The sequence below is a fragment of the Oncorhynchus mykiss genome, chromosome 21 (genome assembly GCF_013265735.2).
Source record: "Oncorhynchus mykiss isolate Arlee chromosome 21, USDA_OmykA_1.1, whole genome shotgun sequence".
NCBI lineage: Eukaryota > Metazoa > Chordata > Actinopteri > Salmoniformes > Salmonidae > Oncorhynchus > Oncorhynchus mykiss.
The window spans coordinates 16,529,117-16,546,541 of NC_048585.1; the positions used below are offsets into that span (position 1 = coordinate 16,529,117).

The following is a 17,425-nucleotide window of genomic DNA, read 5'->3' on the forward strand; positions in this document are numbered from 1 at the left end:
GGAGGGATACTGCCGTGGTGAATATATTCACTGCATTGACAGTGAAAGATGGGGTGTCCGGGGTGGGCAGGGTGGGCGATGATCTGACCTGCACTCGTCCTTGTCCTGAAGGCGTGCAGGTCCTTGACGGATAGCAGGTGACAGAAGATGTGCTGCAGTTTGCGTGTGCAGCGGGCAGACACAGACTCAAACCAGACAGTGATAGTACAAGTGAGGATGATGGATGTGCAGAACCAAACCAGTTTCCTCAGCTGGCGCAGTATGTGAGTAGGTAGAGTACACACAACGTTCTATGAAACTGTATGTGAGTGACTGTAGTACATAACATGTTCTAGTACTGTAAAATATACTTCCAGTTCACTAGTTGAGCCTGAGAGGTTTTCCTGACCAAGTGACCTGATCAGGAAAACCCAAGTTCTAGCCGATAACTAGAGCCAATACCCACTAGGCACACACTAGTTGAATCAATGTTGTTTCTACGTTATTTTAATGAAATTACATGGAACCAACGTGGAATAAATGTTGAATTGAAATCTGTGCCCAGTGGGTAGTTTATTCTGGTCAGGTTAGGAGAGGAATTACTCCTGGCTAGTGAGTGGCTTCTCCCACTGTGTCCGTTGTTTCTTGTGTCCCAAACTGTCCCGTGTTTTAGCAGTACTGGGAAGGAGATATCAGAGCTCTCTGCAGAACTCCAGCTGTTGTGGCTGCCTGACTAATGTGCTAGTTAAGTAGAAACACTAAATGGCTCTCACAATGTAACAGATAAACAGAGGAGAGATAAACAACTCTCTCCTGAGTGTATGTCCGCTCCATTTGTAGAGATGATTCAAATTCAAGTGTATTGACATTTTGTATTGTGAGAGATGGTTTACAGCAGGCCTATCTGTGAAAAGGGAGGCTAGCATAAAAGAGTTGACACTCAATTAAATGTATTTTGGTGGTTATGTTTGCTTTTATTGAACTGAAAGAATACCCAACCAAATCCCTTCTCATAGTACACATTTAGCCATGAGACATTTTAATTAGTGTTACTCCTGGCTCGTACAGTACCTTTATATAGGGCTACTTTATGCAGTACATCATTGACCACATTTTGTTTCATTTCATACACTATTACAGCATTTGGACTCACAGAATAATATTTACAGTTCAACACTATTGAAAACAAACACAGTATCTTCACGTAAGGGCCAGTTATAAACATTTAAGAAATGTTCATATATTTTACAAACCGTTATTTATATTACAAACTGTTATTAAAACGCTAAACTGGTGAACGCTACCTCTAATGAATATGTACTGTATACAGCATCGTAGAAGGAACAGCCACAACACATAAAAAATACAAATAAATGTTTTCAATTTATTCAGATACTTTACAAAATGCTTTGTATTTGTTCGTAAGCCAAAGTGGGCCACAATGACTTCGTATAGATCTGAAAAAGATGGTGTCACCTTATGAATTGTATACAGCGGTGTACCACCGAAGAAAGAACATTGTATTGTTCAATAATACAGTCCATTATATTATGTGACCATTCAGTTCCAGAGGATACATATGGAATGGATGCATTTTGGCCAGGGCATCTCCCATGATGCCTCTCTCTGTCTGAATACTGGGGTGTATTCATTAGAGCAAGACCGTAGCAAATAGTGGTAAAACGTTTCGCAACGGAAATCGTTCACTCCTAACGGAAACAAGAGTTTCTATTGGACAAATTCAGGTAGGTCACTCCCCGTTTCATTCTGTTTGCTTCTGTTGGCTTTCATTTGGTTAGTTTGGTTCCTAGTGAATACACCCCTGTGTTGACGAGGTGTCCGGCATAGTCAGGAATTCTGGGTGGAAGTTGCCTGTAGGAACAGATCTAGGAATCGGTTTACCCACCCAAAACTCCTAATTTTAACCATTAGGAGAAAAACGCTAAACCGACCTTAGATCAGGGCCCAGGAGTCAACTGTATCCTATTCCCAGTTAGACGGCGGCTTCGCCCACACTTCCTGTGTGTGAATTCTGGTGTGTGACGCCAGCATGTTCACAAGGCGCGCTGGTGGTCATCTTGTGCCAACGCTGTTCAGGACAGACAGGGAACCAGCAATGAGGGATACTTTCAACCTCAGTCTAAAGGTGATTTATCATAATACTTTCAACCAGACCTAGGTTCAAATAGCCTTTGAAATACTTCAAATATGTTGAGGGTTTGTTTGAGCCCACCTGGAATTCTAGTTGGGTAGTGACTATTCTATTGGTTCATGGCAGGCAAGCTCAGTCATGCACAAATGCCATTTGAACCCAGGTCTGCTTTTGACTACATTATAAAGGTGATCTTTTCCATCATAATGGGGCTGTTTGATAAATTACCTTTTATAGCGAGAGCAATTTATTCATTCTTCTCATATGTGAAAGAGGTGGAGTGAGGGGAAAATCAGAGAGAAAGGAAGAGGTGTATAAAGAGATGAAGGCCGTATTTGAAAGCATCAATTCTACTCAGTAGCTGATCACCGACTAAGCAGACTGACTGGTCTACAATCATATTAAAACGTTATTGAGGATACAAGGTGATTTGTAGATCAGTCAGTCTACTCAGTCTACTATTGAGTCTACAAGAGTGAAGGGAGAGAGAGAGAGAGAGAGTAAGAGGGGAATGTCTGAGAGAGTAAAGGGACATAGAGATAGTGAGGGGACAGAAAGAGAGAGGGAGAGGGGAGTATGGGTGAGAGAGAGGGGACAGAGAAAGAGAACAGAGAGAGGGGGGCAGAGAGAGAGAGAGAGAAACAGAGGGGACAGAGAGTGACGGGGACAGAGAGAGAGAGAGAGTGACGGGGACAGAGAGAGAGACAGTGAGAGGGGGGCAGAGAAAGAGAGAGAGTATGGGGAGCAGAGAGAGGGGGGGGGGACAGAGACAGAGAGAGAGTGGGGGGCAGAGAGAGAGAGAGTGGGGGGGCATAGAGAGAGTCATAGAGGGAGATGTAAAGATAAATAAAAAATAAAATGGAACAGAGTGAGAAATAACCAGAAAGAAAAAGCAACTGAGAGAGGTAGAGATGTCTAGCTGGTCCCCAATGTGTCTCTACCCCTTCCCCTTAGCATGAGAAAGGTAGAGATGTCTAGCTGGTCCCCAATGTGTCTCTACCCCTTCCCCTTAGCATGAGAGAGGTAGAGATGTCTAGCTGGTCCCCAATGTGTCTCTACCCCTTCCCCTTAGCATGAGAAAGGTAGAGATTTTCTAGCCGGTCCCCAATCTGTCTCTATCCCTTCCCCTTAGCCTGAGAGAGGTAGAGATGTCTAGCCAATCCCCAATCTCTCTACCCCTTCCCCTTAGCCCCAACCCTTGATATGTGCAGATCTGTATAGTGGAAGCAATATGGTCCAAGCATCTATCTATCCAGACCCTACAGACATGCTATTATCGAGGGGTTGGGGCCAGAGGGGAAGGATATGGAGCATCGTGGGATCTGCTGCTTGACTGTGTACCTGTTTGATGCCGCCCTTGGAGGTGCAGAACATGTAGATGACATAGCCTGGCACAAGAACCATGGATGACAGAGACATGACCCAGCCAATCCCCTGCCCCCACGCCGGGTACACGTACTTCCCCAAGGTCAGGGGGGTCATCTCAATGGCACTGAAGGTAAACACTCCCTGCACACACAGAAACATTTACATTAGGTGAGGTAATAGGTGATGCTCCAGGCCGACTACATCACAGATGTATACCAGATCTCCCAATAATAACCTGCCCAGGGACTGCGGTTGACAATTAGCTGGCTCGCTAAAACCGGGCACTTCTACTGAAACGTTGATTAATGTGCACTGTCCCTGTAAAAATAAATAAACGAAAAAAACGGAAGAAAAAAAACACCGGCCGGCCAGATAGGACAAGCTGACAAAATGGGACAAGTCAGCATGCCGGCCAGATAGGACAAGCTGACAAAATGGGACAAGTCAGCATGCCGGCCAGATAGGACAAGCTGACAAAATGGGACAAGTCAGCATGCCGGCCAGATAGGACAAGCTGACAAAATGGGACAAGTCAGCATGCCGGCCAGATAGGACAAGCTGACAAAATAGGACAAGTCAGCATGTCGGCGAGATAGGACAAGCTGACAAAATGGGGCAAGTCAGCATGCCAGCGAGATAGGACATGCTGACAAAATGGGACAAGTCAGCATGCCGGCCAGATAGGACAAGCTGACAAAATGGGACAAGTCAGCATGCCGGCGAGATAGGACAAGCTGACAAAATGGGACAAGTCGGCATGCCGGCCAGATAGGACAAGTTTGACGGGTGGCCAGATAAAACAAGCCGGCCAGATAGGACCATCTCTTGTCCTATCTGGCCAGTCAGGTAAGACAAATCAGCCTGGACAAGTTTGGCCAGCCAGTCAGATAGGATAAGTTGGCCAGACAGCACAAGTCAGTCCGGACAGGTAGGACATGTTCGGCCAGCCGGCCAGAAAAGATAAGTTCAGCCAAATAGGTTAAATAAGGCCAGATAGTAAGTGATTAACTGAGTAGGGGAGAGCGGTACTTCATCACACAGTCACAATAACGATAGCAGCCCATAGATAGGTCTAGAACATTGATCTTCCCATATTGATACAGCCCTATGGGCCACTGTGAAAACATACAGCACTACATGCCTTTTTTCAGGACTAACACTTCCACAGGTTTATTCTGGACAGAGACTGATTGTGAACACTGAGTAGTGTTGTATCTGTCATAGTGTTGTTCTATTCTTGTCCCATTTCTTACTTAACTTCTTAAGGTATAGGGGGCCGCATTTTCACTTTTGGATAAATAGCAATACTTCACATGTCTGGCAACTGTGTTTTTTGTATTTTTTTGTGTGTGTTTTTGTTTTGTACTAAATGGTAAAAGAAAATCCATTAAAATAAAATACACGTATAATGAACAAAAATATAAACGCAACATGTAAAGTGTTTCTCCCATGTTTCATGAGCTGAATGCAGGAACTTTCCATACGCACAAAAACATATTTCTCTCAAATGTTGTACACAAATTTGTTTACATGCCTGTTAGTGAGCATTTCTCCTTTGCCAAGATAATCCATCAACCTGACAGGTGTGACATATCAAGAAGCTGATTAAACAGCATGATCATTACACAGGTGCACCTTGTGCTGGGGACAGTAAAAGACACTCTAAAATGTGCAGTTTTGTCACACAACACAATGCCACAGATGTCTCAAGTTTTAAGGGAGCGTGCAATTGGCATGCTGGCTGCAGAAATGTCCATCAGAGCTGTTGCTAGAGAATTGAATGGTAATTTCTCTACCAAAGTCGTTTTAGGGAATTTGGCAGTATGTCCGACTGGCCTCACAACCGCAGACCATGTATATATTGTGTGGGCAAGCAGTTTGCTGACATCAACGTTGTGAACAGAGTGCTCCATGGTGGCGGTGGGGTTATAGTATGGGCAGGCATAAGCAACGGACAACGAACACAATTGCATTTTGTCTATTGCAATTTGAATGTACAGAGATACCGTGACGATATCCTGAGGCCCATTGTCATGCCACTCATCACCTGCCATCACCTCATCTTTCAGCATGATAAAGCACGGCCCCATGTTGCAAGGATCTGTACAAAATCCCTGGAAGCTGAAAAAATGTATACATTATGCCCTATATAGGAAATAGGATGCCATTTAGGACCCACCCAGCGTTTCTGAGATACAGGGTTAAGTATGATTTCCCTGAGGATTTAAACACATTGAAAACCAATGAGAAGCCTGAATGGAAAGGGCAGTTACCAGGCAGATTGCCGGAGTGAAGAACTTCCAGCAGAGCTTCCACCAGCCGCAGGGCCGATAGCCGATCATCTCTTCAATGTCCCCATAGAACTTATCAGCTCCTAAGACAGAGAGAGAGAGAAGAGAGAGAGAAGAGAGAAGAGAGAGAGAGAGACAGAGAGAAAGAGAGAGAGAGAGAGAGAGAGCATTGAACAAACTACACAGGTGACGATTTATAGGTTATATGTCAAGACAGCCTAAATGTTATCTGTAGGCTATATCCCAAGTGGGACTGTTGATGTGCTTTTGAGTTAGCTAGGCAGCCAGCTGTTGTTGACTTACTCAGTGAAGTGAAAATTTGGATGAGCAATAACCTTTTAAAAGTAAATTACAACAATACTGAGATCATGCTCATGGGCCCCAACTCCCTCATCAAGAGACTTTTCTCAACTTTGGACTTTGGTTAGTGGAAAATAATAAAGGAAAATATATTTTTAACAGATGTACAGTTGAAGTCGGAAGTTTACACTTAGGTTGGAGTCATTAAAACCCGTTTTTCAACCACTCCACACATTTCTTGTTAACAAACTATAGTTTTGGCAAGTTGGTTAAGACATCTACTTGTGCATGGCACACGTAATATTTACAACAATTGTTTACAGACAGATTATTTCACTGTATCACAATTCCAGTGGGTCAGAAGTTTACATACACTAAGTTGACTGTGCCTTTAAACAGCTTGGAAAATTCCAGAAAATGATGTCATAGCTATAGAAGCTTCTGATAGGCTAATTGACATCATTTGAGTAAATTGGAGGTGTACCTGTGGAAGTATTTCAAGGTCTACCTTCAAACTCAGTGCCTCTTTGCTTGACATCATGGGAAAATTAAAAGAAATCCGCCAAGACCTCTTTGGGAGCAATTTCCAAACGCCTGAAGGTACCACGTTCATCTGTACAAACAATAGTACGCAAGTATAAACACCATGGGACCACACAGCCGTCGTACCTGTCAGGAAGGAGACGCGTTCTGTCTCCTAGAGATGAACGTACTTTGGTACAAAATGTGCAAATCAATCCCAGAACAAACGAGTCCTATATCGATATAACCTGAAAGGCCACTCGGCAAGGAAGAAGCCACTTCTCCAAAACCGCCATAAAAGTCCAGACTACGGTTCCAACTGCACATGGGGACAAAGATGGTACTTTTTGGAGAAATGTCCTCTGGTCTGATGAAACAAAAACAGAACTGTTTGGCCATAATGACCATCGTTATGTTTGGAGGAAAAAGGGGGAGGCTTGCAAGCCGAAGAACACCAGCCCAACCATGAAGCACGGGGGTGGCAACATCATGTTGTGTGGGGGCTTTGCTGCAGGAGGGACTGGTGCACTTCACACAATAGATGGCTTCATGAGGAGGACAATGATGTGGATATATTGAAGCAACATCTCAGACATCAGTCAGGAAGTTAAAGCTTGGTCGCAAATGGGTCTTCCAAATGGACAATGACCCCAAGCATACTTCCAAAGCTGTGGCAAAAAATGGCTTAAGGACAACAAAGTCAAGGTATTGGAGTGGCCACATGTGTGGGCAGAACTGAAAAAGCTTGTGCGAGCAAGGAGGCCTACAAACCTGACTCAGTTATACTTGCTATGTCAGTAGGAATGGGCCAAAATTCACCCAACTTATTGTGGGAAGCTTGTGGAAGGCTACCCAAAACATTTGACCCAAGTTAAACAATTTTAAGGCAGTGCTACCAAACACTAAGTAAGTGAATGTAAACTTCTGACCCACTGGGAATGTGATGAAAGAAATAAAAGCTATTAAATAAATAATTTACTCTACTATTATTCTGACAATTCGCATTCTTAAAATAAAGTGGTGATCCTAACTGACCTAAGAGGGAATTTTTACATCGGATTAAATGTCAGGAATTGTGAAAAACTGAATTTAAATGTATTTGGCTAAGGTGTATGTACATTTCCGACTTCAACTGTGTATATATATATATATATATATATATATATATATACACAGTACCAGTCAAAGGTTTGGACACAAGTCAGATGATTCTCTCAACCAGCTTTGTGAGGTAGTTACCTGGAATACATTTCAATTACAGGTATGCTTGTTACAAGTACATTTATGGAATTTCTTTCCTTCTTAATGCGTTTGAGCCAATCAGTTGTGTTGTGACAAGGTAGGGGTGGTATACGGAAGATAGCCCTATTCGGTAAAAGACCAAGTCCATATTATGGCAAGAACAGCTCAAATAAGTAAAGGGAAACGACAGCCCATTGTTGCTTTAAGACATGAAGGTCAGTCAATCCGGAAAATATCAAGAACATTGAAAGTTTCTTCAAGTGCAGTCACAAAAAGCCTCAAGCGCTATGATGAAACTGGCTCTCATGAGGACCGCCACAGGAAAGGAAGACCCAGAGTTACCTCAGCTTCAGAGCATAACTTCGTTAGAGTTAACTGCACCTCAGATTGCAGCCCAAATAAATCTTTCACAGAGTTCAAGTAACAGACACATCTCAACATCAACTGTTCAGAGGAGACTATGTGAATTAGGCCTTCATGGTTGAATTGCTGCAAAGAAACCACTACTAAAGGACAACAATAATAAGAAGAGACTTGCTTGGGCCAAGAGACACGAGCAATGGGCATTAGACCGGTGGAAATCTGTCCTTTCACCTAATGAGTCCAAATTTGAGATTTTTGGTTCCAACCGCCATGTCTTTGTGAGACGCAGAGTCGGTGAACGTATGATCTCCGCATGTGTGGTTCCCACCCTGAAGCATGGAGTAGGAGGTGTGGTGGTGCTTTGCTGGTGACACTGTCTGTGATTTATTTAGAATTCACGGCACAACTAACCAGCATGGCTACCACAGCATTCTGCAGGACTATCATTTGATTTTCAACAGGACAATGACCCAAAACACACCTCCAGGCTGTGTAAGGGCTATTTGACAAAGAAGGAGAGTGCTGGAGTGCTGCATCAGATGGCCTGGCCTCCACAATCACCTCACCTCAACCCAATTGAGATGGTTTGGGATGAGTTGGAAATGCAGTAAAGGAAATGCAGTCAACAAGTGCTCAGCATATGTGGGAACTTGGAAGAATATTGGAAAAGCATTCCAGGTGAAGCTGGTTGAGAGAATGCCAAGAGTGTGCAAATCTGTCATCAAGACAAAGGGTGGCTACTTTGAAGAATCTGAAATCTAAAATATGTTTTGATTTGTTTAACACTTTTTTTGGTTACTACATGATTCCATATGTGTTATTTCATATAAATGTATATGTCATCATGGTTAGTGTTCTCCATGGTCAGTCTGTCATCATGGTTAGTGTTCTCCATGGTCAGTCTGTTTGTCACAGGTGATTTGTTTGTCTATGTTGGCCTGGTATGGTTCCCAATCAGAGACAGCTGTTTATCGTTGTGGAACTCTACGCACGCTGCGCCTTGGTCTACCCATTTCGACGAACGTGACACTGTTCTTATGTTTAGTGTTCTCCATGGTCAGTCTGTCATCATGTTTAGTGTTCTTCATGGTCAGTTTGTCATGTTTAGTGTTCTCCTTGGTCAGTCTGTCATCATGTTTAGTGTTCTCCATGGTCAGTCTGTTCTTATGTTTAGTGTTCTCCATGGTCAGTCTGTCATCATGTTTAGTGTTCTCCATGGTCAGTCTGTCATCATGTTTAGTGTTCTCCATGGTCAGTCTGTCATCATGTTTAGTGTTCTCCATGGTCAGTCTGTCATCATGTTTAGTGTTCTCCATGGTCAGTCTGTCATCATGTTTATTGTTCTCAATGGTCAGTCTGTCATCATGTTTAGTGTTCTCTATGGTCAGTCTGTCATCATGTTTAGTGTTCTCTATGGTCAGTCTGTCATGTTTAGTGTTCTCCATGGTCAGTCTGTCATCATGTTTAGTGTTCTCCATGGTCAGTATGTTCTTATGTTTAGTGTTCTCCATGGTCAGTCTGTTCTTATGTTTAGTGTTCTCCATGGTCGGTCTGTTTTTATGTTTAGTTCTTCATGGTCGGTCTGTTCTTATGTTTAGTGTTCTCCATGGTCAGTCTGTCATCATGTTTAGTGTTCTCCATGGTCAGTCTGTTATCATGTTTAGTGTTCTCCATGGTCAGTCTGTTCTCATGTTTAGTGTTCTCCATGGTCAGTCTGTCATCATGTTTAGTGTTCTCCATGGTCAGTCTGTCATCATGTTTAGTGTTCTCCATGGTCAGTCTGTCATCATGTTTAGTGTTTTCCATGGTCAGTCTGTCATCATGTTTAGTGTTCTCCATGGTCAGTCTGTCATCATGTTTAGTGTTCTCCATGGTCAGTCTGTCATCATGTTTAGTGTTCTCCATGGTCAGTCTGTTCTCATGTTTAGTGTTCTCCATGGTCAGTCTGTCATCATGTTTAGTGTTCTCCATGGTCAGTCTGTTCTCATGTTTAGTGTTTTCCATGGTCAGTCTGTCATCATGTTTAGTGTTTTCCATGGTCAGTCTGTCATCATGTTTAGTGTTCTCCATGGTCAGTCTGTCATCATGTTTAGTGTTCTCCATGGTCAGTCTGTCATCATGTTTAGTGTTCTCCATGGTCAGTCTGTTCTCATGTTTAGTGTTCTCCATGGTCAGTCTGTCATCATGTTTAGTGTTTTCCATGGTCAGTCTGTCATCATGTTTAGTGTTCTCCATGGTCAGTCTGTCATCATGTTTAGTGTTCTCCATGGTCAGTCTGTCATCATGTTTAGTGTTCTCCATGGTCAGTCTGTCATCATGTTTAGTGTTCTCCATGGTCAGTCTGTTCTCATGTTTAGGGTACTTTTACATACTTATTTTATGTGATTTTATAACGGTTGATCCTGCTGGTTTTCTTGTGTATGTAAAGAGACTAGTATTAACTGTACATGTTTAAACAGGATGTATGCTTGTAGAAAACAACAATGATAGATCCTATATTTTCCTAATGGTACAGAAGCTTACTGTGTCCTACCATAGAACCAGGAAATCGAGACGGTTTCGAAGAAGACGAGGAAGAGGAGGCACATCCCGCTGGCAGAGTAGTAATCAAACAGCTTGAAGACGTACAGACCACCCTGGGGAAGCAGCCATAGAGGGTTGTTAAAAGGCTAAACACACACACACACACACACACACACTCTGTTACCTGTGTAATGTTGGAGAAGCCGATGAGGAAGGAGATTAGACAGACGCCGAGGATAAAGACCTTCTTCCTCTTCCTCAGCACCATGGGGAACTCATCCATCAGAGCTGTGACGAAGCCCTCCACAGTACAGAACTACAGGCAGAGCACACACACACACACGTTGGCTCACTCAGGTCTTGCACCAGAGAACACTAACAGGCTACCAACTTCTGCAGGGCCACCTGGACGCTTCTGTTGAAAATGAAAATAACAGTGGTAATTCTATGTAATGTCTACTCAGTATCAACAAGCCACTTGTAACATATCTACCTGCCGTTCTGTTATTCTCTTTGTTCTGCTGTAATGAATTGTAACGTTGGCTTGTCTGTTGCCTGTCTGGTTCTCACCACTAACACCTCTCCTCCCTTCCTAGTTATCTGGGTGTCAGGTGACTCTAGGTGGGATCCTCACCTGGCTGTCTAGCCCCAGCATCATCAGCATGGAGAAGAACAGGATGGCCCACAGGGAGGACATGGGCAGCTGAGTCACGGCCTGGGGGTAGGCCAAGAACGCCAAGCCTGGGCCTTGAGTTAGACACCACACCAAACACAGTGAGCTAAATCTGGGCCTTGAGTTAGACACCAAACCACATCATTGAGCCTCAGCCCACATTGCATAATCACACTTCACTGCACACCTCAAATGGACACAGTAATGCACACCATGATAATAATTGTGCCATATGAAATCTCTTCTGTTGAATAAAAAGCGTAGGTTTTACTTCCTTTGTGTATTGTATCTTACATGTATCTAAGAAACCAATCATTTACTTGGCTTCATTTTTCAATTGATGAGTTGATTAGGAGCACTATTACCCCTTTAATCTTATGTCAGAAGAAGTGCTGCTGATTTTAATTCTTCCCCTCTAATCAGGGACTAATTCAGACCCTCGGGCACAAGTTGAGTGGAGTCTGTGGCCAATCAGTGGCATTAATCAATTAATTACTTTTACTGTATCAAGAAGAAGATAACCAGTGACACTATAGTACGTGTGTCAAACTCATTCCCTCCTCCCTTGTACTTAATTGATGAATTAATGTCACTAATTAGTAATGACCTCCCCTCACTTGGTTGTCTAGGTCTTAATTGAATGGAAAAACCAGAAACCCACAGACACTAGTCCTCCATGGAATGAGTTTGACTCCCCAGCTAAAGAGTCTGAACATACTCTATATTTTATTTAGACATTGTCCTTTCCAGCACTGTTTCAGAAACTATAGTGGATGATATTTAGACCAGGTCAGTACAGCTCGGTTTGACTCTGTAGTGTTAATCAGCTGACTTCGACGTCAGCAACAGTGAATGCTGCAGGAGGGTGAGCTAACTGCACTGTACCGGAGGCAGCTAGTTCCTGGACAGGCTTCTTGGTGATGTACGACATGAAGCCCACAATGGAGAAGATGACGAAGCCCGCAAACATGCTGGTGAAGGAGTTTATACAGCACACGATGAGGGAGTCCCTGACAGGAGAAGAAAACACAACCCATGTTTGGTATTGGTAAGTAGACAGGACACTATGATGGAACACCACGGAAGAAAGGAACACGAAAAGGACAGAACAAATTAAAGTAAATAGAGGAAAGAGGGAGTGGAACCCAGAAGTATAGAATCAAAGCAAATAGAGGAAAGAGGGAGTGGAACCCAGAAGTATAGAATCAAAGTAAATAGAGGAAAGATGGAGTGGAACCCAGAAGTATAGAATCAAAGTAAATAGAGGAAAGAGGGAGTGGAACCCAGAAGTATAGAATCAAAGTAAATAGAGGAAAGAGGGAGTGGAACCCAGAAGTATAGAATCAAAGTAAATAGAGGAAAGAGGGAGTGGAACCCAGAAGTATAGAATCAAAGCAAATAGAGGAAAGAGGGAGTGGAACCCAGAAGTATAGAATCAAAGTAAATAGAGGAAAGATGGAGTGGAACCCAGAAGTATAGAATCAAAGTAAATAGAGGAAAGAGGGAGTGGAACCCAGAAGTATAGAATCAAAGTAAATAGAGGAAAGAGGGAGTGGAACCCAGAAGTATAGAATCAAAGTAAATAGAGGAAAGAGGGAGTGGAACCCAGAAGTATAGAATCAAAGTAAATAGAGGAAAGATGGAGTGGAACCCAGAAGTATAGAATCAAAGTAAATAGAGGAAAGAGGGAGTGGAACCCAGAAGTATAGAATCAAAGTAAATAGAGGAAAGATGGAGTGGAACCCAGAAGTATAGAATCAAAGTAAATAGAGGAAAGATGGAGTGGAACCCAGAAGTATAGAATCAAAGTAAATAGAGGAAAGAGGGAGTGGAACCCAGAAGTATAGAATCAAAGTAAATAGAGGAAAGAGGGAATGGAACCCAGAAGTATAGAATCAAAGCAAATAGAGGAAAGAGGGAGTGGAACCCAGAAGTATAGAATCAAAGTAAATAGAGGAAAGATGGAGTGGAACCCAGAAGTATAGAATCAAAGTAAATAGAGGAAAGATGGAGTGGAACCCAGAAGTATAGAATCAAAGTAAATAGAGGAAAGAGGGAGTGGAACCCAGAAGTATAGAATCAAAGTAAATAGAGGAAAGAGGGAGTGGAACCCAGAAGTATAGAATCAAAGTAAATAGAGGAAAGATGGAGTGGAACCCAGAAGTATAGAATCAAAGTAAATAGAGGAAAGAGGGAGTGGAACCCAGAAGTATAGAATCAAAGTAAATAGAGGAAAGAGGGAATGGAACCCAGAAGTATAGAATCAAAGCAAATAGAGGAAAGAGGGAGTGGAACCCAGAAGTATAGAATCAAAGTAAATAGAGGAAAGATGGAGTGGAACCCAGAAGTATAGAATCAAAGTAAATAGAGGAAAGATGGAGTGGAACCCAGAAGTATAGAATCAAAGTAAATAGAGGAAAGAGGGAGTGGAACCCAGAAGTATAGAATCAAAGTAAATAGAGGAAAGAGGGAGTGGAACCCAGAAGTATAGAATCAAAGTAAATAGAGGAAAGAGGGAGTGGAACCCAGAAGTATAGAATCAAAGTAAATAGAGGAAAGAGGGAGTGGAACCCAGAAGTATAGAATCAAAGTAAATAGAGGAAAGAGGGAGTGGAACCCAGAAGTATAGAATCAAAGTAAATAGAGGGAAGAGGGAGTGGAACCCAGAAGTATAGAATCAAAGTAAATAGAGGAAAGAGGGAGTGGAACCCAGAAGTATAGAATCAAAGTAAACAGAGGAAAGAGGGAGTGGAACCCAGAAGTATAGAAAAGATGTGCGTTAGCTCCATGAGAAAATGCACAGGCTTTAGCTCATTCTTCATGCACACAAGATACCCAGGTTTGAAACCAGTGGGTCACTAAGAGGGGCATAAGGCATAAAGGAGAGGCTGTGGGGGTTGTTTACCTGTACACATCGTTGTTGAAGGAGTTGTAGCTTCCCAAGGCGATGAGCGAACCCAGACCCAGTCCATAGGAGAAGAAGATCTGAGTGGCAGCGTCCAGCCACACCTGGGAAAGTAGTCAGACAAACACACACACACACACACACACACACATTCTTTAAGGACAGTTTTCAAGACATAAAACATATCTTATTTTTCCTGTTGACATTTCAGTGTGTGCATAAGCATATGGTCTGTGAGTGTGTGACTCTTAGGGGCCACCGTACCTCAGACTTGAGGAGTTTGTTGAAGTCGGGGGTGATGTAGAAAAGGATGCCCTCCTTGGCCCCGGGGAGAGTGACCCCACGAAAAAACAGGATGAACAGCATGAAGTAGGGGTATGTGGCGGAGAAATAGACCACCTGAATAACAGATAGGGGACAGAGAAATAGACCACCTGAATAACAGATAGGGGACAGAGAAATAGACCACCTGAATAACAGATAGGAGACAGAGAAATAGACCACCTGAATAACAGATAGGGGACAGAGAAATAGACCACCTGAATAATAGATAGGAAACAGAGAAATAGACCACCCGAATAACAGACATGGTGTATTGGTGAGGAGTGAAAAGGTGGGTAATTGACTAACTAAAAATCCCAGATGAAGGTGAACTTCCAGCCTCAATGGTACATGAGCAGACTGAAACATTCCCCACTAGGGACTGAAACATTCTACTTCCTGCTCACCTGCCTCGCCTTCCTCTCCTGACAGAGATCTGTGAACGTGCTTTGCACTTTGTCAAATAATGATTGTGTTTAATTGGTAAATTCCATCAAGGCCAGGGCCTTGGGGGAGTTAATTTTCTGCTTTGTGCAGTTCACATTAAATTCCAATTACCCTCGGAGCAGAATGCGAAGATGTGTTCCTTGCTCATACATTTATTTTCTTAAAAAGTGAGCGTTAATTTAACACCCCCTAACTCGACAAAGTTGTTAAGGTATTTTTTTGCCAGGTTACCGTTATGGAAGGAGGCTGTGATCTGCTGCATGTTTCAGGATTGAACTATTGTATATGATGTTGCTGAAATGGATTTAGCCATTCTATCAATTGTATTGTGGCTGATGTGTCTTACAGGTGACGAGAGTTTTTTCATTAAATACCTTTTGCAAGAGAGAGAGAGAGAGAGAGAGAGAGAGAGAGAGAGAGAGAGAGAGAGATGTGCCAGATGGAGAGAGAGTGAGAGAGATGTGCCAGAGGCAGAGAGAGAGAGAGAGAGATGGAGAAGTGCCATATGGAGTGGCAGAGAGAGAGACACCCAGACATCAGGAGACAGAAAGAGAGAGACCGAGACGAAAGCACCAAGACAGAAAGAGAGAGATGGAAAAAGAGAGAGGAAGAGACATGAAAGGAAGGAGAGAAGGCAAAAAGAGAGAGAGGAAGAGACATGAAAGGAAAGAGAGAAGGCAAAAAGAGAGAGAGGAAGAGACATGAAAGGAAAGAGAGAAGGCAAAAAGAGAGAGAAAGAGACATGAAAAGAAGGAGAGAAGGCAAAAAGAGAGAGGAAGAGACATGAAAGGAAAGAGAGAAGGCAAAAAGAGAGAGGAAGAGACATGAAAGGAAAGAGAGAAGGCAAAAAGAGAGAGAGGAAGAGACATGAAAGGAAAGAGAGAAGGCAAAAAGAGAGAGGAAGAGACATGAAAGGAAAGAGAGAAGGCAAAAAGAGAGAGAGGAAGAGACATGAAAGGAAGGAGAGAAGGCAAAAATAGAGAGAGGAAGAGACATGAAAGGAAAGAGAGAAGGCAAAAAGAGAGAGAGGAAGAGACATGAAAGGAAGGAGAGAAGGCAAAAATAGAGAGAGGAAGAGACATGAAAGGAAAGAGAGAAGGCAAAAGAGAGAGAGAAAGAGAGAGCGTAATAATAAGAGCAGGGCTGACCTTCCCTGTCCACTCCACTCCTTTCCAGATAGAGAAGTATACCAGGATCCAGGACAGAGCCAGAGTTCCAGCCAGGGGCCAGCGCACCTCACCAGGCTCCTCCAGACCACTGGACAGCTGGTGCATGTTCCGCCTGGCGGACACACGCACACATACCGGTCAGTGCAGTCACACACACCTGGATCACACAGACACATGCATACATACTTTCGGACATGTTATACACACACACATGATCACTTCACCATACAGACAGACAGGACATTCTCACAAACAAACAGTTATGAACACTCTCAGGTCCCCCACACACACGTTTAATATACACACACACACATTTTCCACCTTTGACACCATGCTTTTCACATGACTCAGTGAAAAATGATAGAAGCACTAGAAATGCCTGGCCTCCAGGGACCCCACTTCCAGCCAATGACGTGTCTTTTGGACATCAACATTCTAACAGTTTAATAAATACATGTCAGGTGTGCTATCAGCAAAACAAGCCTTTGCTTATATTTATGAAGGTCATTAGTATATGAATGTTTTTGTTCAAAGAGCGTTTTCATTCATTGACGTTAATGTTGGCTAGATGTAAAATGAAAAACCATTAGAAACCCCACAATTCAAGTGTTCAAATAAATGATTTGACGTACTCCCAGAACTCAGTGACGGCACTGGTGAGGTTGGTAGTGTCTGTCAAACTGTAGTTGGAGAAACACTTCTCTGTGTTCCACGGGTTATCACAACCCTCCCACGGCAAATCCTAGAGAGAGATAGAGACAGAGATGGATGGAGAGAGATGGAGATGGAGAGACAGAGGGGGAGAAAGAAATGAGATAGGGAGTGTCTTTGTGTCATCCAAAGAGACAAAGAGGAAGACAAAAAGAGACGAGAACAAGGAGTTGAGGGTGGGAACAGAAAGACAGACAGACAGACAGACATAAGATGAGCACCAACATGCATTAGCATTGTCCATTGCATAATGGAGGACAGTGGAGAGCAGAGAGCTATTTAACTCATACAGTAGGGTAGTAATCAATGATGTATGCTAGTAGCCTCCTCCCCAGGCTCAGAGCTGGCTGGTACAGGAGGCTATTATGGTAGGAATCTATGATGTTTTTTGATGGAGTGAGCACCTCGTGTCACCTTTGTCCTGTCCTCTACTGCCTGCTTGTATTTATTTGTATGTGC

General features: G+C 43.1%; 1 protein-coding gene across 2 annotated transcripts; it reads right to left on the minus strand.

Annotated features, from left to right (window-relative positions):
• Positions 1–942: 942 nt before the first annotated feature.
• Positions 943–17,062, minus strand: LOC110514342 (sodium- and chloride-dependent GABA transporter 1-like). Of its 2 annotated transcripts, XM_036957107.1 has the most exons (11): positions 16,888–17,062; positions 16,235–16,367; positions 14,583–14,717; positions 14,319–14,422; positions 12,299–12,423; positions 11,375–11,487; positions 10,925–11,056; positions 10,751–10,853; positions 5,773–5,873; positions 3,473–3,640; positions 943–2,068 (listed from the first exon to the last, which is right to left on the minus strand). In XM_036957107.1, the coding sequence occupies exons 2-11, from the start codon at positions 16,358–16,360 to the stop codon at positions 1,973–1,975; spliced, it is 1,203 nt and encodes a 400-aa protein (XP_036813002.1). In that variant the 5' UTR covers positions 16,361–16,367; positions 16,888–17,062; the 3' UTR covers positions 943–1,972. The 2 variants fall into 2 exon arrangements, with proteins under 2 accessions (XP_036813002.1, XP_036813001.1); XM_036957106.1 differs by lacking the exons at positions 16,235–16,367; positions 16,888–17,062 and having other exon boundaries at positions 14,583–15,040.
• Between the last annotated feature and the right edge of the window lie 363 nt (positions 17,063–17,425).

Excerpts from the sequence above, each read along its gene's own strand:
- LOC110514342 (XM_036957106.1), bottom strand. The coding sequence starts at position 15,008 with ATGTTTCAGTCTGCTCATGTACCATTGAGGCTGGAAGTTCACCTTCAT. Across the intron at positions 12,424-14,318 it reads TTCAACAACGATGTGTACAG|GGACTCCCTCATCGTGTGCT; the intron begins GTAAACAACCCC and ends TTCTCCTGTCAG. Across the intron at positions 10,854-10,924 it reads GCTTCTCCAACATTACACAG|GGTGGTCTGTACGTCTTCAA; the intron begins GTAACAGAGTGT and ends CTGCTTCCCCAG.